Source organism: Falco rusticolus, chromosome 4, assembly GCF_015220075.1.
Source record: "Falco rusticolus isolate bFalRus1 chromosome 4, bFalRus1.pri, whole genome shotgun sequence".
Lineage (NCBI taxonomy): Eukaryota > Metazoa > Chordata > Aves > Falconiformes > Falconidae > Falco > Falco rusticolus.
In genome coordinates, this window is record NC_051190.1 from 29844300 (window position 1) to 29871801 (window position 27502).

The 27502-nt window shown below is 41.1% G+C and overlaps 1 protein-coding gene across 2 annotated transcripts in view; it reads left to right on the forward strand.

Annotated features, from left to right (window-relative positions):
• The first annotated feature begins 1328 nt into the window (after positions 1 to 1328).
• The window catches only part of GNA12 (G protein subunit alpha 12), a 44714-nt gene continuing 18540 nt past the window's right edge, over positions 1329 to 27502 (forward strand). Inside the window, exons 1-2 of one of the 2 annotated variants that reach the window (XM_037385368.1) lie at positions 1329 to 2142; positions 14945 to 15160. In XM_037385368.1, coding sequence (XP_037241265.1) covers positions 1822 to 2142; positions 14945 to 15160 — 537 coding nt within the window. In that variant the 5' untranslated portion in view covers positions 1329 to 1821. Of the gene's footprint in view, positions 2143 to 3837; positions 4503 to 14944; positions 15161 to 27502 lie in introns of those variants that run through there. The other variant, XM_037385369.1, reaches the window with a different exon arrangement.

The window sequence follows — 27502 nt, forward strand, 5'->3', positions numbered from 1 at the left end:
AGGTTCTGTGCTGTAGTGAATGGCTTACGACTAAGACCCTTGTTCTGTTCTCCTCTTGACTTCTGAAATACTAAAGGTGTTTTTAGGTGTCTCTTCTCACTAAGAAGAAAAAGACTTGCTCTTTGGAAAGTGTTGACAACAGCATCTCAGTGATTAATACTTACTCAAAATTCTCACTTCCATGAAAGGAATTGCTTTTGGTTTTGTTCTGTGACTCCCTGATCTCTTGGGATGTCTTAAGGCTTCCTAACATGCTTAACTTTCTACGAAATCCCAGTCATTTTAGTAGCTTCCCTCAGCTCTGTATTTGTGTCCCTTGCCCCTGTGTTTGGCACAGGCCTGGAGTGGGATAAATTATCTGAGGCTTAAACTGGATTAGATGTTTATGACATACATAATTGGAAGCACAGACAAAAAGAAGTAATACAGAAAGGACCATATAACCTCATAGAACTGAGGACACACACCTGTCTTTTATCATTTCATTTTGCAGCCAGAAGGTCTGGGATTCCAGCCACTGCTAGGTGACCACATACCTGCTGCTTCCGAAAACATTTTCTTTTTTCACCTCCAGCACCTCATCAGGAGACTGAGGGGATTTTCTTTCAGATGTGTGCTTTGATACTTTAATCCCTGTCTCATCATCAGCCCAGCACTAATTGTTTCAATACGCTTTACAAGGAGTTATACCTGACGTCAATCAAGAAAACAAATTTCATGCAGAGAACCAGGACATGCTTTAGTGGAGGACACAGGCCCCTCGCTGCTCTCCAGGCAGGGGCTGGGAGTCGGCTGCCCCCTGTATAGGTACAAGCTAGAGCCGCCTGGCAGCAGCTCCCCGGGGCGGCTGCAGACACAAATCCTCATGAGGTTTTTAAAACTGGCTTAATAAGACCCCACCGACGCTGAAGTGCCCTGACTGCACGTACTCATTGGATGATGCCAGCGACGACGCGTTTCTTTATATCACTGCATGTCTTTTACAGTTTTTGAAGCGCTGCGGTGTGAAATAACCCGCACCGGCTCGGTTTTTTCCTCAGTACCAGCACCGCCCGCCCGCCACCGCTGCCGCCGCCTCAGCGACCACCTCCCGCCAACGGCTCGGGACACGACGCTACGTGACGTCACGCCCCGCGCGGCGGGCCCGCCCTCTCCCGCGCTCGGGGCCGCCCTCTGGCCGCTGGGGCTCGTCCCGCCCCCGCCCTGCCTTGCCTTGAGTTCTGTTGCCCGCTTACCCCCGCCCCGCCTGCCGGCTTCTCCAATTGGAAGAGGGAGGCGTTGACCGACACGCCTGTCGCCCAATGAAATGCAGCATTAGCGGGGCGGGAGAGCCGGGCGGGCGCCTCCCTCGGCAGGCGGTGGCGGCGCTCCCTGGTTGAGGGGGCCGGGGGCTCCTCGTTCCCCCGCCCCACTGCGCCTCAGCGGTACCGGAGGCGGCCGCTGGCTGAACCCGGGCCGAGAGCTCGGGAGCGTCTTCCCGCCGCTCGCCGACCCCCCGGCGCCCCCTCGGCGCTCGAAGAGGAGCGGGGTGGCGGTGCCCCCTCCCCGGGCAGGGCCTGCGAGCCGCGCCCCGCCGCCGCCGCCACCCCTCCCCCCGGCCGGCTGGCCGCCCCCGGCCGCACCCCTCCTCCCCTCCCTCCGTAGCGTCGCTCAGCCGAGCCGGGAGAAGGGGAATGGGCGGTCCCGGCCCTTAGCCCCCGGCTGCGGCTGGTGCTCCTCCTCCTCCCGGGTCCCAGCGTCTCGGTGGCCTCCGCCCGATGCTGGCGGAGCTGGCTGGGGTCTCCGCGGCGTTGTGAGCGCTCCTGCCGTCCCGCAGCCGCCATGTCCGGCGTGGTGCGCACCCTGAGCCGCTGCCTGCTGCCGGCCGAGGCCACGGGCCGCGCCGGGGAGCAGCCGCGGCGGGAGGGCAAGGAGCGGAGCCGCGATGCGGAGCGGGAGGCGCGGCGGCGGAGCCGGGAGATCGACGCGATGCTGGCCCGGGAGCGGCGGGCCGTGCGCCGCCTGGTCAAGATCCTGTTGCTGGGCGCCGGTGAGAGCGGCAAGTCCACTTTCCTCAAGCAGATGCGGATCATCCACGGCCGCGAGTTCGACCAGAAGGCGCTGCTGGAGTTCCGGGCCACCATCTACGAGAACATCCTCAAGGTGAGGGGCGGTCGGGGGCCCGGGCCGGGAGTGGGGGGGAGCGGCGGTTACAGTCGCCTTCGCCCGCAGCAGCCGGGGCGGCCGGGGATGGAGGCCGGCGCCGACATAGCCCGCAGTTGTGGGAGTTTGGGCCGTGCCCAAAATCGCCGTCGGAAAAGGATGTGAGCTCGGCCGGGGCGGCGGCGGCCGCTCCCCCGGGCTTTCTGCGCCGCGCCTTGGATGCGCCGGCCGGTCGGGGCAGGGGGTTCCGCGGGGCAGGTGTTCGGGAAGGCGTGTACCTTTTGTGCGACAGCCTGGCGGGCCGCGGGAGGCCAGGCTCCCTGCCGTTCCAGCGCTGGCCGTCAGAAGGCCTGGCTGAAAAAAAAAAAGCTCAAAGGAAACTTCCCTGCGAAGGCGATTGAGAAGAGCTTTGTGGAAACTCAGAGGAAAGAGGATATAGGTGTGGCCTTCGTTCTGGAAAAAAAACATTACGAGAGCATCCTCAAAGTCGGAATGGGAGAAACTTCAAATTTGGAAGATACGCAGAGGGATTTCCTTGCCTCGGCCGTGTGCCTTTGATATAGGATGAGAAATTAATCTTCTTACAGATGTTGTGACTGCAAGTGGTTGTTACTTGTACATCTTTAGAAATGGAGGGGCATAGGCCCTTAGAGTTGAGTAGTGTGGGATGTTACCAAGAATAGCGCTGAAATGGTAATAACTTTGGTTTAGTGCCTTTGTAAGAAGTTTTTGTTGAATCTGTGTGCAGGCTTTATAGTGCTGGTAGTGTATTTCTCTAGTGATGGGAGAATCTAAAGGCTACTGGTAGAGCTCACAGTGCCTTTGGCCTACAGACAGTTAAAGAAAATCAGCCTTGACAAAAACTGTTTCTTTCTGGGAAAGAAGCTTTGATGCCCTGTGCAGGTAGAAGTGATTGTATTTCAGAAAATACCTGAAGATGCATAAAAAGCTTGCTTAAGAATATATATCTCTTCGTTTTCGTAATCGTGCTCTAAAAACCTGCTAGTTTCCCACCTATATTTTCCTGTAGGAATGTCTCTGTTCTTACGTGGGTGTGAATTTGTGAGGCGCCGTGAGATTTCATAGAAAATTAAAGGAAATGGAACTGCAAGTTAAGAATAACAAGTTACCTCTGAAATTTTAGATTTGTTTTTAAATAAAAGCTCTACATGCACTTTGTGCATATGCACGCTGTGTGCGTGCATACGGTGACCCTTGTCATTGGCTTGCAAGAATGCCAGTGTATCATGATGAGCTTTTGCTTCTGTTAGTGAACAGGAAAATTGTTGGCTAATTTTCTTTTTTTTCATCCATTTTCAGGTTTGCAGCATCCCATTTAACTGCAAGAAAGTTGAAGCTCAGAAACTTACCTTTCATTGTAGTTATGCAAGCAAAGAGAGTGTTACAAGTGGCTTTGCTTTTCTTGTTTTTTAAATATCTATACATCTAGAAATAAGAAGTCTTATTGTAGAGGTCTTAATGCTTATTTTAGTACTCTAGTGATTTATTTGTTACTGCTACTGATTTAAATAGTAGCAGAGGCTTTTAAGTAAGCAGTTTGTGAAAAAGGAAAAAAATCTGAGACTCCTCTTTAAGTTGTCTAAGCAATACTAGTTGTAGTAAAATGTTGTGATATTTTTATGTATGCAGCAGGTGTAAAACTTGTAGCAGTAGGACTTTAGTGTGCTTTGGAAAGGAAAGTGTCTCCATCTTGTAGTAGGGGAGGCTGAGTTATGCACTTGAAACACTTGTCTGCTGGATGGCTTTGGGCACATTTGTAGAACTTAGAGTGGAATCCAGGTCCTCAAGGTAGCAGTCAGTTCTGACTTCAAGACTGGTAGTTAACAACACTTCTTGGACTGTTGTCAGTTGAACACCTTTTTAAGCCTCCTAAACTAAAATTTGGAAGTATTTTTCAAATGAGTTAACATGGTTCAACAGATAGCCCTTTTGTCCTTGCAGATCATGTTTTGGGAGTGTTAGGTTAGGCTGCCCTTCTAGGTACTTGGACAGCATATGTGAGACTCTTCCTTCTTTTATTCCTCCGGATCGCAGAGATGGCTCTAGCATATAAGAATACAATTTACTGTTCACCTGTAGGTTTTGGGGAATGGCTTGAGAGTGGTTGCTGTGGGAAGAGTAGGCAGAAGGAGGGAAAGCAAACGAAGGGAACTAAATGAGTTTTCTGGTGGGAAGGAGGTCCGAGACTGGAGTGTAGGGAGAAGGCAGTAGATATTCTGTTTGCATGTTACTCATCTGAAAGAAACCTGATAACACCATGATACTCTGCCATAATCATCAGGAAGATGAAATCAAATACCAAGATAGAACTACAGGGCTTTCAAAACACAATGTTTCAGGTAAATTTATTTTGCTTCTTTAATGACGTAAATTGTCAAGTGAACCTTACTGCTGTTCTTTGTATAATAAAGTGTTTAGACTACAGGTGCTTTTTGCTTTTCAGGAAGTTCAGACTAGAGTGATCACCCATTAAGACTAAGTGGAGCAGAGATCACCATGCACATAACTTACAAGAAAAGATGAATAGGATGAATTTTTATAATAACGATATGTGGACATTGTGAAGTGATAATGATCCTATTGAATAGCATATAAATCTGTTTGACGTCGTAAAGTACAGCTGCAGCAACCTTAGCCCCTTTTACACACAGTTCTCAGCATGGTCAAACAATGGTTCTGTTAAGCTTCTACATCACTGAGATCTGAGTTAGAAATGCAGTGTAAATCTCTGGGATTAAATGGTCAATTTTCGTTTTCCAGCCATGACTAAACTTCGCTCTGCAGGAGGAGGTTTCCTACTCTCTCAATAGTGCTTGATATTTCTGAAGTACTTATTGCAGTAGTATTTAGGCAGTCTATACAGCTTACGGAGAAAGAACAAACAGATTCAGATAACAGAACCTGAAACCTCTTTGAAAATAACAGTGCTAAGTATGAATTAATGTTACTGTCAGCTTCCACTTTGAGTTTTCAGCTTCTCGTGTTTCTAATATCTTCTCAATGCTGAGTTCTTTCCTCACTCTGTTCTCTCCATTTCTCACCCCCACTTAGGGGAAATCCTGGTTAGAAACAAAATGCTGGAACGAAATAAATCTATGATACAGAATTTACTTTTCCATTTAGTACAGGTGATGGTTCAGGGCCTTGCTAGCTTTTTCTGGCATTTGTGGGACGGTCTTCAAATACATTAGTTTTGCTTTGGTTTAAGGTAAATAGTCATCGGTTAACTAGGGTTTTGCTTGTTAATCGAGGCTAAGTTTCAAAGTAACTTTTTGGAACTTCTTGGTGATTGAATTGAAAAGCAGTAGTGTTAATGTTCTGGTATGAGTACACAGGCTTCACGACTTTAGCACACCCACCTGGAAAAGGAAAGTGGATAGGACAGGGCTAGCTGCTGCAGCATGAATTTTAAGGTGACTCTTGGGATATACAGAGAAACTTGGAAAACTTCTGTGTACCTTGTTTCAAATCTAAGAAATGGCTGGTAGTGTTACATGAGCATTTTGATGCCTTCAAACTGTAGCTGAATGAATCTTGTTAATACCTTCCAAAACAGATTGGTTGGTCTTGCTACTCTACTTGCTTCCTTTGATAACAGTTAAAAGAGCTTAGATGCTTGATGAATTGTGGCTCTGATGTTCCTTGTCTAAATTTTTGTTGTTGTTGTTTCAACTATGAGAATACCATGGCTGCTTGAAAAAACCCAGTTTAGCTGCATAAGAAAATAACTAATGTACAAGCACCAGAGTTGTACTTGCACCAGCTTGTTTGGGAGATTTCAATCTGAAGAGAGGAAAAAATTGTCTTTTAAAAGCCTGAAGTATAATCTAATGAGTTTTTTGGTAATGTTAGTTTCTATGTTGAAAATTAGAAGGCCAGCTCAAGGTTTCAATACATCTGTGAGTGTTTTCTTGCGTGTGGCCTGAATTGTGATGGTTGACTAAGGAATTGAAAAGCCTGGAATTGCGAGGGAAAGGACAACTCAGGAAATGATGTGTAACTTCGTTTGTGGGCTCTAAGTGGGGGAAAAAAACCAAAGATTTTGGACATGAAAACTCCCTGAGGATATATCTTTTGGACTTTTGAGTGCAGTTGCAATACCCTTGAGCATATCCAAGAGCATTTCTCCTTGATGAGTTAAATATGAGTGACAGTGAAGTGGGCAAAATGAGTAGCCTGTGCTGAAGTCCCATTTTAAGAACAACTTCGGACTTCTGCAACCAATACTAAGCCTAGACTGCTGCTGCTTCGTTGTTACAGGTACTCTGTATACCCTGAAGGGGCTTATGTTGTGTTTATGGTCTCTGACTGTAAGGTAGTTGTATCCTGTATCGTTGAAAAACAAAACAAGAAAACTCATCTGCAACTTGCAGGTTTGAGTCAGGTACAGATACAATCTCTGGGAAGTGGGAAAAAAGACTATTCCTCAGTTTAGCTAGGAGCTATGCTTTAAGTGATCAAATTACCTAGTCATTTATAGTGCAAGCATAATTCCTTTAGTAGCCTGCAGATGAAGGGGGAATACGTCTTTCCGTTATGTAAACTCTAGAACGCTAGTTACTCTTTAAATTGATTTGACTCTACATTTCCTTGGGTTTACAGGCAAATGAATTTGGTAACCCATTAGGAGGTGACGATAGTGGCACTTAATCTGTTACTTCAGAGTTGGGGTCTAGCTGTACTGGAGTAGTTGGTCCCAGGACAGTGTCAATCTTATTTCCGCTGGGACAGCTTCTTTTGAAAGGAATGACAAGGAGAATACTCTGTAGGAACTGTGGCTAATAAGGCGATTTTTCTGTTAAATTTAGCATACAAGTGCTAAAGTTCTGTGATAGAACTGGTATTTAAATCTGACTATCTTTGCTCTGTGCTTTTATCATGTAGTGGTTATTTTAATATGAAAAATTATGTTCACAAAATTACGTAGAAAAAAAAAATGCCCTTATGAGTCTTCTTGATCTTCCTGTTACAGGTTTGTTTAACCAATGAAACTCTTACTGACTTGCAGTTGATAATTTTCTGTGTCTTAAATATAAATTCCATCAGTTCTGGTGGTCTCTTTGAATTTGGGGTGTCATCTGGTTGGACCAGGAGAGAGCAATCTGCCTTCATAGTGGTGGATAGTGGAAGAGGAGTAATGGTCAATAGTAAGTGATAAATATTCCCTGTTGTTCCAAAATGGAGCTCACAGTGTTCTTGTGATGTAGTCATTAGTATTGCAGAACAAGTTTTAGTCCCTGGAGACTGTAGACACATACTTTGATGTGTTCCAGACAAAAGTTTAGTCACTTGAGTGACTAAATTTGGGAGCTTACGTTATATTCAGTGAGTTGAAAATACATAGATTTTCATAATTAACCTGGAAACAGTATTGGCAAAAAAATTAGCGAGTTGTGCTACTAACTGTTTACAAGAAAACTTCAGAGCAAAGGCAAACTAGTACACATTGTTTGAAAAAGTATGTTCAATACAAATGAAAACAAGAGAAGAAGGAATTGGAGACTGTAGAGTTTCCAAATGAGTTTCCTTCACTTGCATGGGTTTTCTTCACCCTTGCGGGGGTCAGGTTGAAGGCCCCTCCCTCTCTACCCTTCCCTTCTGTCTGAGCAGGTCTGCTGGGTACTGTGGCAGTGTGTTTGTGAGGGCAGCGTGACAGGGTCTTGCAAAGCCTGGTGGGGGTACTTCTGGAACTGCAGATCCTGCTTCTGTTCTATTGAAAGCATGAACTAATCATGAACTAAATACTAGTGTGATGGTCTCAGGAAAGGGAGAAACCAAGTAATGTAATTCTGAAAGCATTAACTTGGAACTTTTTTCAAAGTCCAGCACCAGTTCTCACCTTTTAAGGGCATCATCTCTACTTTGTGCCTAGTTGCAAGTAAAGCTTGCAGTGACAGTATTTTTCTTCTGCTGCATTTGTCGTTTTGCTGGATTCAGTCAAAAACAAGGATTCTCTTCAGAGTTTCCAGGCAAGCAGACATTGCTGCTGCTCCCAGTTCAGAGATTCAGTGGCTAATCCAAATGTTTCTTAATGTTTGTGATCGTGTGGACTAAGTAAATGACACTTCCCCTTTGTTCCCATTTTTATTTGTATGTTGGGCTGGAAGGTAGGTCATCTTTAGTGCTTACCGTGCTCTCACCTGGGTGGTACTGGAATATGTGAATGGTGAAAATATGTACATAACTGGTGAGGCTTTCTGTTGCCTGACTGGGCGAACTGGTGCTGCTCCCACCCCTACCCTTGTGTCTATCTCACCTTACAGCAAGCTAATATAGGTGGTGGAAACCACTTTTCATATAAATTATTTTGGTGACGTTTGCTCACTGGATCACATTGTGGGCTCAGACAAATGACAAACCTATCAGACAAGAGATTGTGAATCTACACTACCAGGACAGATGCCCCTTTTGATGGTGCGTAATTGTTAGGCTGATTGCTCTGTAATTCGAAACCTTATCCTTAATGACATTGGGTTCTTGGCTGCTGCTTGGCAATAACATTCCAAGGACATAAATCAAATAAAAACACCATTAATGCTTTTACAATAGTGCGCTCTAAAAATCTGATCATCTTGCTATTAGTTTGTTAGTAGTAGGTCACCTTCTTTCCAGTGTTCCAAACCAATTCAAAAAAAGTGCTTACAGCTATATTTGCAAACACTGACAGCTTTATTTTTAAAAATTGTATTTGAGAATGTTGTCTTTAGAAGGTTCAGATATTTTCTAAAAATACATGTAGGTTACATTTTATCATCTTTCTTTACTTGCCAGTAGGCTTTACTGCTGAGAAGTCCAGTCCTATCAATGGGATTCAGGTTTTTCTTGTATTGGCACCAGTGATCATGGAGATGTAGTTTTTTGGTACAGCTGTACCAGTGTTCATATAGTTGCATCACATTGTACTGTTCCACTGGCTCAAAGGGTGCATTAGAAATATCTTGCTAAGATGAGAATGTTCCTTTTGGCGTTAGCTCAGGTTTATATTGGTCTTGCGAATTGTGATCCCCAGGCTTTGCCAGTTGCTTGTCAACAACAATGAGTTAAAACACACGGTAGGAAACACATTTGAATCTCCCTGTTGCCTGCAGTGTGCATGTTAGTTTACAGCCATAGGAGAAGACAGTATTGTCTATTAGCTGTGACTTGGAGTCCCCTGATCAAGTATTCATCAGTGATCAGCGCTTCTCCCACAGCAATGATTTCCGTAAGTGATATGTGGATGCTGGAGATCTAGGGCTTTTGTATGAGGTTGCACAGTGTATTAGTGGTAAAAGCTTATAAAGTAGCTGCTACAGTATTTCATTTCTAACAGTTACTTTGTCATCTGTGATCTCATACTAGTAGTTCCTTAAAATTATTCTTTCTTCCAAGAAAATGCACCAGATACTTTTTCTATTTGTATACAAACTCTAGATAGTTTTACAAGTTCTCTCTAGGCACTTGGCTAGAATAATCAAAACTTCTGATCGCTTGACTGTTGATTTGCATATGGAAGAACCTGTCCTTGCTCCTGAATGAGTGCCCCCCAATCCATTGTGTGTGTGGTGCTTAACTGTGGTGAGTTCACTTGGCCTCTTGAGTTGGTCCATCTGGCGAAAGGTGTGAGATTTTAAGGATAACTAATATTTCAAGCACTGGAGTACGTGAATAATTTAAAACATGAATGATTTTTTTTGTTGTTGTTATGTAGTAGTGTAACTGCTGATGTAAGATATTCTTAAATCAAGCTGCTTTTTAAATACTACAACACTTTTTTTCATGTACTGGCAAGCATCACTGGCTTCAAGTGACAGTAGCTGGTCATAACCTTTCTAATAATTCTCACAAAATCATTTAATTATTACTTAAAAATACAAGACAGTCTGAATTTTTTTAAAAGCTAGAACACTTTCAAAAGTAAAGGAGAAAAAATATATTTGAGCCAGTCCCAGTAATGAGCATTTGTGCAAATGCTCATAAAACCTTCATCCTGCTGGTGAGTAGCAAACAGTCTGCTTAGTACCTAACAGCTGGGCTCTGTCAGGCCAAGGATTTAGCGCTTTGTCTCTGACAAAAAAAAAAAAAAATCCCACAACCAAAAACGGGTACAAGAACAGGCAATGTGATACTTTGGTATACTCTTCCAGTTATTGGCAGCCTTTGGTTTCGGAAACTTCTTGAGCCAGGAGTTGCATCTGGAATGTAATCGAATAGTCCTCTTTGAACCTCTCTTCCACCAATTTGTCTTAGTTGCTTTTTGAGTCCATGCTTTATACTTTTGGCCAACATCTGACGTAAATGAGTTTGTCTGACTGGGGGTGTATAGGAAAACCCCTTCTTTTAGTTTAATCTTCTGTTTAATAACTGTGCTGCTATACCACTTGTACTTGTGTAGCAAGGGGCAAGGAAAGAATAGTCTTTTGTCTACTCGCTTTCTGCAAGTGGTTTGTAGTTTTGCATATTTTGGGTATATCGTTACTTTATTTCAAAACTGTGGACTTCTAGATCCATATAGTGTTTTCTTCTGTGTGACCTGTGGTCTTTCATGAGTTAGATCACACATGACACACTTGTAATGCCTTTTTTTGTTCTACCCTATTTCCATTCAGGTTTTGTGCATGCTGGGGTTTTATACAGTGACTTGATTATGTTAAAAATTATTAGGAAAGGAATGGAACAGAGAACTTCCTATTTTTTCCTCCCTGACTGGTGCTTCCAGTATGCTGCTGTTTTGCCATCTTCTAATGCCTGACACTACTGTTATCTGTGGAATTTAATTCTTTTCCTCTTCACTTATTCTGGGTACTGCTTTGCTTGCAGCACAAAAGATTTAGATCTGTTGAAATAAATTTCTGAACAGTTCATATCAAAAGTTGTTGTCACAGGGTTTTTTTGTATATGCCAAATTTGAAAACGGAATGGTAATTGACAGTATTCAGTCTTCTGAATGAAAGAGTGAATTGACTTTTTTTTTTATGGTAGTAGAAAAGCTGTCATATCACTGTTGGGAAGGTTTCCTGTGAAATGAGCACCACAATTGAAAGTCTGGTGTTAACTTCATAGTTAGTGCTTGGGAGGGACTGTTGTACCTGTAATAAGACTTGTTTGCTGTTTTTTTTTCTTATTGGTAGCAGTGGTGTCTGTATCCAAGTTCAGTTTTGATAAATGTGCTTTATTAAATATATTGAACTATTCCATTCATTCTATAATAAATGGAAATTCTAGGAATTTTAATTAAATTTAACCTTCTAAATGAAATATTTACTTCAGGGCTTCAACAGTATGTATAAACTTGCAAGCAGATTTAACTATATAGATAGATAAAAGTGACTGTGGCGTCTCACATGATGGTCTTTTTGGAGCAAAGAGGTATGGAAAGTGTTCTGAATGTCTTTCTGGAAAGAGAAGACCTTTCCTGTGGTAATTTGTTCTGCAGGTTAGTCGGGCAAGGATTATCAAATGTTCGTTGTGGCTGCAAAAAATTGTGTAACCAGTAACTCTGAAATGCGAGAATAGCAAAACATGGGATCTAAATTTGGCAAGTTCTCTGCTTATCCTCATCTTTCTGACATCTGCTTGTAGCATTTATGGAACTGTTTGGCAGAGATGGAGAAATGTTAAGTTTAGATTCACTTTACTGGACATCTTGCTGAGTCACAAAAACTTTTAACTGCTAAGACTTGGGTGGAAGAAATGCTAGCTGTTTTGCTTTTACTCCTCATGTATATCGCAAATCTGGTGTGTTCTACAGATTCTGATTTTGAGAGGTGCTGTTCCTGTGGGTCTGTTTAGGACAGCATTCTTGCTAACCCCTTTCTTATTTTTTGTGTTCTTCATTCAGTGTTTAAAATTGACCTTCTGTGTGTGTCTATAGACGTCTGTTCTGTCAGTGCTAGCACCACTGGTCTCTACATTGGAACCTGCCACTCAGTCCCAGATCAAGCTCTGTATGTGATTTGGTGGCAACCATTTCTGTTTCTTACACGGTCAGAGGAAGGTGCTGATGCTACAAGCTGCCCATGAGCCTGCGGTAGTTAATGCACTCACATAGGGTCTGTGAGGCCAGAGTTTGGTTCCCTGTCTTGCCCCAGGGACATTCAAACTCTCATTTCCAAGGAGCAGCAGCCAGCATATAAGTGACTATTCTGGGACTGGAGCAGTCTCTGCACCCTTGATTGAAACTCTGTTCTGTGGGTTTCTCCGAACAATTGATGAAACTTTCCTTAAGAACTGTCTCTCGGGATCTTCCGTATCTTCACTGGCAGCAGGAAAAGGCAGAGCAACAATGTGGGGAAAGGCACCGAGGCTGAGGTCCCAGTGCCACTGTCTCTGAACTGGAATTGTGTGATCTTATGGTCCTTCCTTTTGAGATGCCCTGAAGGGACTGCGATAGCTGTGAGATGGGTAAGAGTTAAATCAGTCCGAAAGCTGTAAGGTAGAAAAGCCAAGCTGAGCAGCTGGGGGAGATGGTTGCAGGGAGCTGGAGCCCAAGCAGGTGAAAGGTCAGAGCTGGCCTCTGTGGGCTGGGAGCTCTGTCAGTCGCTGTGGGAAGATGGTGATCAACCTCTGACATACAGCACTGCTTAACCATTTCTGTTCATAAACACTTTGTCTCACTGAACAGAAACAAACCTGGTGCTAAATGCCTAGAAATAGCAGTGTCCCACTGGTCTGGGTTACCACAATGCTTTGGAGAAATCTCCAAAGTTCTCATCTGGGGGTAGGGGGGAGCTGACACTGCCTTTGAATGGCGGCCAGGATGGTGTTTTGTGCAAGTGATGGGTTTGCAAAAGTGCCTGAGGTTGTGAGACGTCGTGCGGGCATCTGCAGTTCAGAGGCAGAACCTTGTAAGTGTTTTTTTTTCCTCCATGCTTACATTTGTTAACACTGTTCAAATAATGCAGATCTAAAGACTTCTGTTAATAAAGGGATAAACTCTGTAACTAGGAATTACAGTTGGCTTTTGGTCTATGTGACAGTTACTAAATAGTTATGTCTGGAATTAAAAGCAGCAGTTTGTACAGCTATATTTAATTTTAGTCTTGTCATGGTATTGTGGAGATATATTCTCTACTTTATAAAAAGAAAGTAACAATCACTAGAGAATCATAAATATTTACATTTTTGGAAACTGCACTTCAGGAACGCTGTTGCATAGTGACAACAGCAATGCTTCACTTTGAGTTCCTCTTCTGCAGCACTCGCACGAAGTTGCCTCTCACTTCCCTCTCCAATCTTAATTTCCATTGAGAAAGTTACTGTTCTTGTGTGGTGCTGTTAAATGTCTGGAGAGGTGAAAGGTTCAAGTGTTAAGAAAACATATGTGCAGTCTTGATAGCTTAAAAGTATGCAAAAAAAAAATCGGTGCAATAATGTTAAGGTTCATGTGAATAGCTATGGAAACAGAACTTCAATTTTTCTTTTTTCTATTAATTAGCTTAAACTGTAAAACTAAAAGATCAACACAATGAGAAGTAGTTTAATATGTCCCACAGATTTTACTTGTGAATTAGATGATACTTGAAGATACTAAGCCACCATTAACAGGTCTATCCATAATTATAATGGTACTTACTCTTGGGAAATAACTATTGGCCAGTTGAAATTATTTAATATAGGTATAGTTAGATTCAAGACTGAGGTTTCAGAGTTACTTAATCTCATGTGTTTGGCTTGTTGCCTGTGAAATTAAGTTTCCATAAAACCTGCAAAATGTGAAATTAAGCAGTGTCAGTAATCCTGAGTTAAATTTGAGAACTAGTTGACTTTACTTCCAGATTTTTTTTCTAGATATTGAGTACCAAAACCTACTTGTCGTGACTTCTTAGCAAATGTGTGGCTAGTTCAAAAAGTAAGCTGATGCTGATGGAAAACAGCACCTGCTTTACTGAGCTTAATAGCTTGAAATCTATGCAGTGCCTTCAGTCCTCTTGCCGCTGGGCTTTCCTGCTGGAGGTAACCATCTGAATGGAAATGTCTCAATGGAAGATGCTCATGTACAGCAAATTTTCAAGGAATCTATAAAGTTGGATAGCTGTGTTGTATAGCAGCCATGTATATTGTGTCAAAATCGTGCTTTACAGCAACATGTTTTTCGGATCTTACTGGTTTGTTATTGCTATCTTTTTTACCTAAACATTTAACTAATTGGTGGATGCATAGAGCACTGAAAGTTACCAAGTTTCCTCAGTTCTGGATGCTCAATGTAATTTGCTTCACCAGAATATATTCTTTCAATAGTATTTTTTATTTTATTTTTTTAGGGTGGGGTTTTTTTGGGTTTTTTTTTTTAGTGCTCTTCTGATCTAATGCTTGAGAAAGCTAGTATGTTCTTTTTGGTATCTAAAACACAAAGGGAACAAAAAAGATGGAAGAATACGGGTTTCAGGCATGGTGTTACTTTTAAAACTACAACTATGAGGATCATACATTATTTCTCAGATACTTTTCGTACACATTTGATGTTTACTTTGATTATCTGTTGGTAGTAGTGCTTGTCACAACTAGCTGTTGCTGCAAGAATTTTTTTCCACCTGGAGAAATATATTATGGCTAAGCTGCTTACACAAGCAAGCTGTTTCTATCTTATTTCTGCTGGAGATGTTACAATAAACAATGTTTATGTTTCTTTCCTGTCTCAGCAGAATATTATATATAAAAAAACCAACCAAACAAACAAACCAACACACACACACCCCCCAAAAAAAAAAAAGAAGCTTCAAGTACCTCTGAGTCCTTGTTCTTTTACCTTTTACATTTTAATCTTTTTATCACTGACTTTCTTATCTGAATCATTCTTTAGGGCTGCAGGGTTCTGGTTGATGCACGGGACAAACTGGGGATCCCTTGGCAGTACACCGAGAATGAGAAACATGGGATGTTTTTGATGGCTTTTGAAAACAAAGCTGGAATGCCCATAGAGCCTGCCACCTTCCAGCTCTATGTACCAGCACTGGGTGCGCTGTGGAGGGATTCAGGAATCAAGGAAGCCTTCAGCCGTCGGAGCGAGTATCAGCTGGTGAGTACATCCATCTTCATGGTGGGAGGAGAAAAAGTTCCCTGCTGTATAAATCTCTCCTCAGTTGAAAGATTGCTTGCTGCGTGCAAGATTTAGCTATCATAGGAGCCGTTTGTTGTTAACGCTGTAAATCTGAGCACTTCAGCAGCAGAAACAAGTGGTAATTGGAGCCAAACTTGAAAAACTACATGGCAGTAAGAGGGAGTGGAAAAGTGCTCGACTGGATAAACTGGAAGAGCAAGAGGAACCAAAAAAGGCAGGAATTGGTTGAACTAAAAATATTTTAGCAGCTCAGTAGGTCTGTTCATAGTAGGTCACTGATGAAGGCACACTTAATTTGTAACTTTCCAGTCCTGCCAGCTTGCACTATATTGATACTGGCAAACTATTCCTGCATGCTGATCTTTTGAAGTGAATGCAACACCCATTCCGGCTGCTGCTATTTGACTGTTTCTTTTCATCCTGACATCTGCAAGTGAAACTTGGATAAGCAACTGAAAGATGACAGTGAGCGTAAAAATGTGCTATCTTCCTTGCTTTCTTGTTATTACATTTTCGTGCTCTTGTGCCAAAATAGCTGCACTTCTTGTATGGGATATGTTTCTAACAGCTGTTCATAATCCACTCCTTTTTCTTCCTGTGTACAAAATGGAGATGTTTTCTTTCTCTTTTTTCTTCTCTGTTCAGTGAAAGAAGGTACTGATCCATGCAATCTAGTACCATGGTTAGTAGTTCTTGTAAAATGACATGGGAAGATTTCCTAATTGTTCTAATAATATGTTAAAATCACAGAGATACGTTTAATTATGCTTAAGTCTGCAGGTAGAAGTCTGTTTTGCGTGTTCTGCCCCCAAACTGCATTTAGCTTTTCTTAAAAAACAAAAACAAACTCAAAAAAAAAGTTAAAATTCTTCATGCCTGGATATGTTACCAGTGTTTAATTGGAGGAGTTAGGTAGATGATATATCTATATATATCTGATATACGGCTTTGTATAGTCTCCCTTAGAACCTTACAGAGGAATGTAATACAGCTGAAGGAAAACTAGAGAAATTCAGTAGTGAAATTCGCGTTTGCTTCCTCATGCTGCTCCTCTGTGTGGGTTTCCCAGTGTCTAATACTAGTTAAACTCATGTTGCAGCCCGTAGATGCTCATCTGTCTCCACTGTTAAGATGCCTATTTGAGTCTTTTTGTTGCATATCTTTGAAATCTGTCTCTGAAGTATCTTGAGACTGGTAAATGACTAAAGAATAAATAAAATGGCTAGGTAAAACTGTCACAGGATGGTTGTATAAATCTCATTTCCTTAGGCTAAAAATGTAACGGTTTCTGTGTTAACAGCACTGAGGATTGGGGGGTGAGGAGGGTGATATACAGGGGGGAGAGAAGACAGGTTAATTGTTCCATAATTCCTAGCATCTGTAGGCACAGACTAAGACTTCGCTGTTCTAAGCACTGTTCAAATGTGGAATAAAAAGATGGCTGAGGCCACAGGGAACTTGAATTTAACATGAGACAACTACTAAGAGAATCCAGTATAATAAGCAATAATTGCATCGACAGCCTGTTAAGAATTTTTTTTTAGTTCTGGGAAATGCTATGATCAAGCATTGGTCTTGTTTCTAGGTGGAGATTCAGATTGGGATTATGTGGGAGGTTCATTCCTGTACTGGTTAGCAATGAAATTGCATCAAATGGGGGAAAAAAGAAGTCCATCTTGAATAAATAGCATTCCAAGACTGGTAGACCTACCTCTGCATTCTCTGGCTCTGAGGATTAAACAGGAAATACCAAAAAATAAAAAAGCCCCACAAAAACCGAGCCCACAGGCACGCAAGTGATCCTTAATATGCTGTCATCTTCAGCATCATGGTGTATGTCTGTCATGCGTCTTTTTGGATGGCATTCATACAACCTGTTCAGATGTTACTGGGGCAACTGGAACTGCTGCAGTCACCAGAACTGTTAATAGTAGTGCAGCGATGCGGTGTGTTATATAAGTACTATGTAACTTGGTCCCAGTTCATCTCTATCTGTGGCACTAACAACTTGAAAATCCTGGGTGCTGTTATTTTACTGTGTAGGCTGCATTACCAGGAGTTTACGAAGTACCTCAATTACAAACAAAAAGCGCTTGCTGCATAGAAGTTTTTTTTAAATGTAGTAGATTGTTCTCAAGCATACAAATGCTACTTCTGGATTGATCACTAAAGAAATTATTAACACATTAACCTGAACAAGTTCAAGTTTCCATGCCTTGTTTCTAGGTTCAGCAGAAGTCTGATTCTCTGAGTACACAGGGATTAGCAGCAGTATAATTCCTTGGTTGTTTTTTTTTAAAAAAAAAAAAAGTTAAAAACTGCAAAACTTGAAAGAAAGCAGGTAGTTTAAGGAGCTGCCTTATTTATAATTGCATATGATATGTATAAACCCATACCTTCATTTAGTTTAAACCCTTGCTGGATATAGATTAATGTAAATAAATAGAAGCCAGATATAGCAGACTCTGAGAAAATAAATCTTTTCTGAACTGATTTTAACTAAGGCTAAAGAAAACCTCTGCATCAGCACTCCCTTTCTTACTAAGTCAGTCAGCTATTAAATGGAATATGCTTGGTTTGAATACAATTTATAATCATTATAATAGTTTTTAAATCATCGCCAAAACTTTGAAGCTTTACATTACTATGATCTTTCTGAATACTTCTCAACAGTGTTTGAAATAAATACAAGTGCTGAGCAAGGGGTTTTTTTGGTCACCCTAGTCTTACAGTCAACTGAACACCACCTCTTTTTTTATTATTGTTATTATTTTGGCTTCTAAGCTGTAAGATTATATTGGTCTGCTTTTGACCTCTGTATATTTCTCCAGGAAGTTGTGTGACTTTGTTTAAAAATAAAAAATGTTGGTTAACTAGAGCTGAAAATTGCAGTGTACAGGTGTCTTCCTATGGCCTGTAATGCTAAGCTTAATGATTGACTCAGCAGTAACAAACTTGCTGAAAGAAAATGGCTCTGACCATAACCCTATACAATCTGAAAGCTGCTTCTCGGGACCACGGAAGCTGCCTCTGGGCATTTGAGTGTTTTCTGCTTCATGTTCAGGGCCTAGAAGTGCTGGTTGTAAATCCCTGTCTGGGTCTTTGAGCATTTCAGAAGTGAGGGGGTGGATTCTACAATAGCAGGGTGCTTTTTTTCTTCACTGTCTTTCTTAAAGCAGACTAACCAATTTCACTTTCTTTTCACAAACATCAGCCTCTCTCTCTTCCCCTGCCCCAGCCTGTTCCCACCGACCCAAGTTCCTCTGTTACTTGTATGCAAGCCAAGTAGTTTGGGGACAAAAGCTTCATTGTATGTTGGTTACATTGTCACATCTCTGTCCTCAATTTTAACTACTAGAATAGGAATTCTTTTGTAATCAGTATGTGATTTTTCTCTCTTCTCCCTTGCCCTCATTATCCTACCCCATTTTTTGTCTTTATGTTAGAAAGGAATGCACTTACGTGTCTCAATGTCCTGTAACATTTGTTCTTTTGAGGTTGCCTGTGGTAGTTTGGGCAACTGGATGTTAATTCTTTGTTGCCAGCAGGTGGAGACAAATTCTATTTCGAATGGCTTCTTGGAGAAAGGACTCTCCAAGGGATTTCAAACATGATTTTGCTGAAAGGGTGGAAGCATCTTCAGTTCGAGCCTAATAACAAGGATTTGGGTATATTTGGTAATTCAGGTGCATGTATCTGCGAGCTTTTTTACATCTGTAAATGATGTTTCTTTTTATGTCACAAACCATGGAGACTAAGGCCAATGCAGGAATTGCTTTGGTCAGGTGCGTTCTGTTTTGTTGGGTGGTTTTGCCCTTCCCCCCCCCCTTTCCTCCCAGGTCTGTAGTGGGAGAATGCACCTTCACTTTTGTTTTAATGTGTCCAGAACAATCAAACTGAAGTGAGGTTAGATGGTACTTTGACTTCTTGCAACTTGGTGTGCTTCATGTTGTTGTGGGTGAAGATGGGACAAACAGGGCTTGTCAGGCAAGAAAATTACACTTTTGTCATGGTCAGAAAAGATATGTATTGTACACTAGCTCTGTTACAGAGTTTAGGCTAACTGAGCAGATCTGAGAAGTCTGTCATCTGGCTTCACCAATTCGTAAATCAAAATTGATGTTGTTTTATCAGGTTTTTTAAACATGCACAATGTTTTTTAGTTTTGTTTTTAAATCACTATCCTGACTAATCTTAGACAAAGCAGTATCTTTATTTGAATGATTCTTACTGCTTCCCTTCAAAATACCAAGTCTTTCTAGCCTGTAACTATGTATTTCAAGAACTCCTGAACTTCTCCTATGGTACAAATCATATTCTCATCTCTTCAGGATTGATGAGGCTATTTACTGTGAATTCCAAAGCCTATTCGCAGTTAAGGCAACTGTGGGAAGTTACTCACATGCAGCCAGAGTAGCTTCTGGCTTGTACTTACAGATACCCACCCTTCTTGATACAGAAAAGGGTATGGACATCCAAGGAGGCTGCAAAAGTCATCTGTTACAATGCAGTTATTCTTAATATGCAGAATATATTCATGATCCATCACTGGAGTATCAATTCAATTTTAATTATTATTGATGTTCACTACACTGTTGAAAGCATTTCTAATGTTGTAATAGTTCCTATTTAAAAAAAAAATTATCAGCATTAATGGGAAGTAGTGGTTCCTGAGAGGGAAATAAGGGGCCTGCAAATATAGGCAAAAAATTACTACTGTGTCCATAGCTATTTTTAGATCTGTGCACAGGGAATTGTATGGAACACTTCCATTAATACTTCAAATACTAAGAGCCTCTGAAGCCTTGGATGTGGGAAGACTCTGGAAAATGTTTTAAAGACCCTTTCTATCGATTCCCCAAGTCTCTAGGTGTTTTGAAGTGTGGGAGTTTGGGGGATATTTGTAATAGGACACGAGTCACTTGCCTATGAATTAACTATGTGTTTCTTTTCCTCTAAGCGGACACTTGAAATAAATTGCAGCGGTTAAATTATGCCTGCCGTAACAGATAGTGTTCTGGAAATGCTGCATGGTGAAGAGCCTGCTCCTTGCATTAGTATAGCTTGTTGCTACATTCTCTTTATGCAAGGAGCTGATGGCTTCAAAGCTGCATAGGCAGCTAGCTGTGTATTTTGGGCAGTATGGAGGTGAGGCACTAGTAATTTGCACCAATTCTTGATTCAGAGTGGACAAACTGTTGCTTAAATGTCTTTATTTTGGTATGGAAGCACTAGGTATGGCAGTAATGTACGATGATCAGGAGTCAGGCTATATATCAGCTGCTGTAGCATGTGGAGGTTATGTGGCAGGCTTTGTCTGCCTCTGGAAGTCAAATCTAGAAGAACTGAGAGGTCGGACAGCAGAGTACTGACTTGACATGAGAAGTAGGTGACTTCTGAAGTGGCATGTTAAATGAAAGCTACAAGAGTGGGCTCTGTTTTGTCAGAATTCTTCAGTGCATGTTTACTTAAGGATTCAAGAGATCCCTATTAAAAGTTTCCAACTGATTATTTTGTCTTTAGGATGCAAGGACAGAATAGAGTTAGCCTTAAAGGCATGTGTCTGTAAGCATTTTACTTTTCTTTCAGCATATAGGCTACAGCCCGAAATGCAGGAGTACTTGCACCTGGTACTGACGTCATGCACTTGCTAGTGCACTTCCTCTTGAGGAAATACTAAGTGTCAAATCGACTCCAGCTTATACAACTGGCCATAACACAAAAATGAGCTCTTCTTTTTGCAAACTACTGTTTGAATATGAGCTAACGCAAGGGACTATGAATGTTGCTTATTCTGTAAGGATGAGTTTGGGGTTTTTTGTTTCCCCCAGAGCTGTGAAACTTGCATATTTCATCAGTGAAATCTACTGGGACTTGACCAATGCTGTTGAGGTGTACAAGGGAAATAGCCACGTTGAGGTGTACAAGGGAAAGTGCCAGCAGAGGAAATCTTATTACCATTTAATGCACTAATTGAGGCTAGGTAGCAACTGTTTGCCAAGTTACTTTTGAGCTTTGCTTGGGTATTCCTAGTTTGCAGAACTCCTGTGAAACTAAATTACTGCTGGGGAAATCACGTGGATTTTTTTCTTTTCTAGATCTGGATGGGACATACCACTCTGACCCAGAGAATTTTTTAAAAACAATGGATTGACAGTAATACTACAAACCAGAAACACATGTTTGCTGTTGCTGAGTCTTCATATTTTTTAATTACACAGTGTTAGTGCTAAAGGTCAAGTACATCTGTATCTAACAATGTTAGATAATTATTTTCTTTGAAGCTAGTTTTGAAGCTGTGGATGGTAAATAGGCCTGTTTGAATTTAGCTATTACACTTAAAGAATGAGAGTGCTATTTGACCTGCCTGCCCTTACATTTGCCAGGTTGTTGTTATAAAAATAACTATTAGTGTGTTATAATATGATTTTGTTATGTTAGAATTCTGAAACAGTGGCTTAATCGGACATTAAATGTATGATTAACTTAAAAGATCATTAACTTGCAGACTATCTGTGCAGCTTGAATAATATCCTGCTCTGGACTCGTATAGCAGGGTGAGTTATGAAGATGTTTCTTTTTTAGTTAAATACCTAAGCAAGGTTTTATGCCAGTATTGCAGTAATTAAGTGCCTGAGGTTAAGATTTAAATTCTTAGTTCTTCATCTCAAGACCTCAGAAGTCTATGGTCAAGTTATGGAGTTTGCCTCATCTTTGTACAGAAAAAGTTAATTGCTTGTTTAAATATAATGCTGCAAAGCATTGTAGCTGGTCTGTAATAGGAAGGATTAGCAGTTGGAGTCCCTGGCTTCTAATCCTGTCTCTAAGACCAAATAGGAAAACTTTTTTCAGATCAAAGTGTCAAGTAAGAACTCTCAAAACAACAGTGACATTTTGTAAAAGGAGGTGAGACTCACTGAGTTACGGTTTAGGTTTTATTAAAAATTGAAAGGTAACATAAAGTATTCTAAAAATATATGCCTAAATGAGATATGTTAATGGGCCTGCTGCCACAAGAAGAACTGCTTGAGTAGCATGGTGTTTGGCTGTACCAGCACTAGTGTGTCTTGATAGTCACTGAGATTCAAGTTCAAGACTAAGCTGGAGCAGGAGGCAGAGTTAAGGATGCCTTCACAACATATTGTCTGTCACCTACACTAAGGAATCCTGCACTTGATAATCTCAGTTTTGCTTTAAGTGCCACCGAGCAAAAGGTGAGAAAAACTTGCTTTTAAGGTAGGTTGGATTCAAAGCCGTGTAGAGAATCGAAGGTCATAAATCATTTTACACTGCACGTAATTTTGAATTCTAGCAAAATCCACTTGCATGATGTATTTTCTCAATGACAGAAGCCATTCTCTCAAGCAGAACCATCCGTAGAAAGTTGTGTGATGGGTAAAATGGTTATTAGCTGTTATTAAATACTTTCTGCTATTGGAAAGAAATAACGAAGACCAGAAAGGTCATGAATTATGACCTTTTCAAAACAGTGCAAAATGGAAAAGTGTTAGAATAGCAATTTATTACAGTACCTACCTGAAGTCTCAACCAAGCATTAAAGCTGTCTGTGCTAAATGCTTTGTGGAAAAATAAAAGGATTCCTGCCATGAATTGCTACTGGCCTTAGGTTATGACAGAATGTAACAGCTGGATGAAATGTAGCCTGCATGGAATTGGGAGGATAAGTTGGAAAGTAATGAGCAGATCATACATAATAAATAAGAGGATAACAAGAAATTGATATGCCTACCATATGGGAACTGAGACAGATGCAGAATAAAAAGAGCTGTGCTACTGGCTCTTCTGGTAGTCTGTGTAGCACTCTACAGTTTTTCCTTTTTTTATTTAAACATCAAAAACTCCAGGCAAATTTAAAGTCTGTAAAACATGAAGTACTATAATGTACCTTATTAACACCCTGCTGTCTATGGATATCAAAAGGTTGAAATTCAGGCTTTGTGTGGTCCTACTTTTTAACTTTAGGTTCTTGGAGTAGATTAAAAAGCCTTGTATTTTTATGGCACTGTGTAAGGCTGCCTGTAGGAACTTTTGCTTTTTGGCCCTTAGATGCCAATAAATCTTGACTGTATTTTTGGTGTGGTTAAGGTGAATGAGAGAAACAACTTCATAGATACAGCTCCCATGCTGAAAATTCATTACAAGAATTTGCATCTTGCCTAGTGATTTCCATTTTTTTGGTTGAAAGATTTCTTTCTACTCATGTGCATTTTATTAAGAACAAATATTTTTTTGTCTTCACCTCTTAGTAATTGAGCCCATCAGAGAACTGTCTGGGTGTCTCAACAGATCTATGGAATAAATACTGTAGTCATCTTTGCCTCTCTCTCTGTATGCCTGTAGTAGCGGTTATAGTTTGACGTTTTACCTTTCAGCAATAGCACTGAAACGCAAAATCTAATGTTCTTAGACTGGAAAAGCCCTTTTGGCTCCCAACTCTCGAGAATAAATGCCACCCTGCTTCTGGAAAGAAGCTTTAATTTTATTATGCATAAAATAATTAGAAAAAATACGCAGTATGTCTGTCTTTGCAGAATTGTTGTTCTAAGCCCTAATTAGTGCTACTCTAAATCTTGCAGGACTGTATTGAATATAAGGATTTGTTCAGAGCAAGTACAGCTGTAATTAATCTTTGCATTCCCATCAAGAAATGCTGGCACATGCTGTGAGAAACAAGGAAGGAAACTTTCAGTTCAGGCTGTCTGAGCCAGTACCCAACTGCAGCTAAAACCACTGGAGTAATCTCTTTATCCCTTTCTAGTGTGCAGGGAAGTTCTGAGCAGAGACAGATCCTACCCAGTGAGCAGCCTTTAGCTTTTGATTTTACTGTTTAACTTCATGTTCAGAAAGTTTCTAATGGATTTCAATAATTCAAGAGACTTCAAAATTGCCAGCTGTATCTCCATGGAGATTCCTGGTGATGAGAATGTATTCTAGAAATTGGAGCAAGTTAACTACATTTAAAGGTATTTTTGTATGACTAAGGGAGTCTAACAAAGAGTTCCTACTGAAATTCGGTGGAAGCAAGGGAGAGCTCATATATTAAGTAATATGCATAGGGTAAAACTGTGGTAGCATGAGGACAACTTGTATTCTAGTTGCAACAAAATCCCTGCAGTATGCAGAAATGTATATGTTAATACTTATCTGACTTAAAAGAAGCAAAGAACGTTGTTTTTAGTGGAAGGGGTCCACTTCCCAGCCTCGTTTCAACCCTTCGGTCTCAAAGATACAGCTGAAATGGAGACTTTTTATGTTTGTGTTACCATCATAAGGCTTTTTGAAGGTTTTGGTGTATTAAAGCTATATGTGCTACTTCAGGATTAAACAAGGACTGGCTTAGCTGTGTAGAAGAAAAGAGGGCTCCAGCTACTTGCTCTGTGCTATATTAGCAGTTTTCTGACTCTGTGGCTGGGTTTAGGAAATTGGGGGCAGGGAGAGACTGGGGTGGGACACACCACACTGCAAAAGAAGAGGTGAATGGTTTTGTTAAGCCGATCTCCCTGACATGGCTCACTCTGTGCTCAGAAAAGCAGTGCTGACAATGCACTTCAGAAAGTTCCAGTTTTAAAAGTCAGCCTTCTGCACCTCTGTTTGTATGTTCTCTGTAGTAATTCAGTGTGCTTTCATATAGGTACCAGACCTTGTCCTCTCCACGTAGAATTAGAACAGTGAGCAAGGGTGATCTCGGTGTCCTTCAAAATTCTCTAAAATACTCCCTTGAGGAATAACAGTAAGAGGCTAAGGCTTGGATTTTTCAAAGGGGCCACTGAATTTAATAGGATAATGGGTAATGAATGCTTTCAAGCTTTCCTGAATATCCTAGTTTACAGTAAGCTATGTATGATCAAGAACAAGTAACAAGCACAGATGAACAAGTAGGCAAAACATTCAAAACTAGGTCTGTTTTTATGAGATCTTACTGGCCTATCTGCTGGATTTTTATACTTAAACACAATTCACTGCCAGTGTGACAAGTTAAGAACAACTTCAAGCGTCTGTTCTCTTTAAGGAGCCTACGTTCTTTAGAGGACAGGACCTGGCAGAAAGCTGAAAAGAAAAATGCAGGTAGGATAGGTAATAGCTTGCCCAGTTGGCCAAGTTGTATTCTACTAGCCATCCAAATCTTGATCCTGTTGCAATGACTTATTGAAAAGATTGTCATCATATTTAACCTACTTTTCTTCTGCTGTCTCCCTGACAAGCCTGCTGTGACTTAAAACTTTGAGTGTTTTGCTCAATGTGTTGTGCAAGCAGAGAGCTTAAATTGGGCTGTGGTTCTGTGATAGAGTAATCACGGTGAGCAATAGGAAATGGTGGTTTAAGGAGTTCTGCTTTGCATTATGGTCTTGCTTATGTTGGCACAACTATTTTTTGGGGAGCTCTGCTGTAAATTGCAAATTTCATCTGAGGCAGAGTGCAACCCTATGACTGATTGTAGGCACAGCCAAGGTAGTGACGTGCTTGTGGTGCTGGTGAAGGAACAAGCAGCTGGCAATGCAAGTGATCACTTAGTGCTTGCCAAGGAACGATGGCAGTGTCTTTATCTTGCTGATTTTTCATCCAAGCAATGGTTCCTTACCTCCATAAATCTTTCCTGATGCGAAAATTAGATTCCTGTACCTTGAGGATGCTGTTTAGTTTTTGAAATGATTGTGTTCCAAGTTATTAGAGTGACTGAAGCGTTTGCATACTGTTCAAAGTGAAGGCTCCATTTCACAGGTATTGAGTGTAGAGGAGGAGGAGGTGAGCAGAGGGAGGGAAGAAACACAGTATTTTACTTCTGAGTTTATGTGAAATGATAGCTGTGCAGCAGCGGAGGTTTTCATAGATAGGTGACTTAAGGATGCATCTGAACATGATACTGTTACAGAAAATCTCTGGAGGTTCCACACTGCCACAAACCAACCAGCTGGTAATGGAACACTAATGGAAAGAGCAGAGCTGTTAGGCTCTCTCCTCAAAGCAGACGGTAAGGTTAGCTCAGTACTCTAGTGTTCCTTTTCCTGAACCTGCCCTAGCTGGGAAGGCTTTATCTTACGAAGGCAGCAGGCAGCATGGTCTGCACCTTCTCATTAGTTTGCAGCTGTGCTTAAAGCAGCTCTGTGGAGTAAACCTGTTTTGCTCTATTATTGACTCTAGTATTTGGGGGAGGGGAGGAAAACTTCTTGGAAACATCATGCAAGATTTTCTGTTTGAGAAAGTGGAAAACATGTTTCTCCGAGAAGTAATTTACTGACACCTTTCAAATGTCTCCTCTGTATACAACACAGATTCCTGCAGTTCAGACTGTGGCAGACTTGTGCTTCACTTGGCTTTACTCCCGAACAAACTGTTGGTGTTTGTCCTTAGAAGGTCTGCTCTCCACCCCACCCCCAAAGCCTCTTAATTTGACTTGCTTTCCTTGATACTCACTTAATTCTACTTTGGAAAACTCAGTAAAATCTCAAACTGAAAAAATAGTGGGTTATTGATGGAACTCTTTCCCATTTAATTCCATCTCTGAATTATGCATATTTAAGACTTTGATCCATCTAGTTTCAGTTTGGTCAGAGTACAGTACTGGATCAGTAGTGATGTTAGATGTGGCCAGGAGGCAGAAGAACGACCCTACTACGTACTGTTTTTCTGTTGTCTTTCTGCCAGTCCAGCACATGCATTCTAGGTTGCAAGGAGGTCAGATGGCTGTCCGCGTGGCTGGACTGTTTCCCTCTCTGCAGCTCAGTAGGATGTGAGTGGGGCTTTAATAAGGAATATTTTTTTAATATTTTTTTTTTACAGGCTGGTCTGCTCCAGAGCTTGTAGAAGTTCGTTAAACCCACTTCGGTTTCCACTGTGGCTTGATTAATTTACATGTGTAGATGAAGCCTTAAGAATAGAATCCAAGTCACTTATTTCAAATCACTTATTTCATCTTTAGATTTGTTTTCAGATGCTTATAGTGCTTAATTTATAAATTATAAAACAGTTGCACATGAGGGTGATTAAAAATAAAACTTTCCATTTGATACAAGACTTCAGCATTACTTGTGGGCTTATTTTCCTCCATGGTAAGTCATTTCTAATAAGCCTGAGCTTTAAGATAATAGCTTTATAAAGATTGAGGACCGTGTCAAAGGACTTGGCTGTAGGTGTATATGAAAATAGGATGGAGTTGCACATAAATACTGCTACTGTTCATGCAGTTACCAATCCCATCTCACCTTGTGAGTCTTCAATCGGGGATGTTTGATCCTTTAGCGAATCAATACCTGAACAAGCTTTAACTTTCAGCTTAGGTAA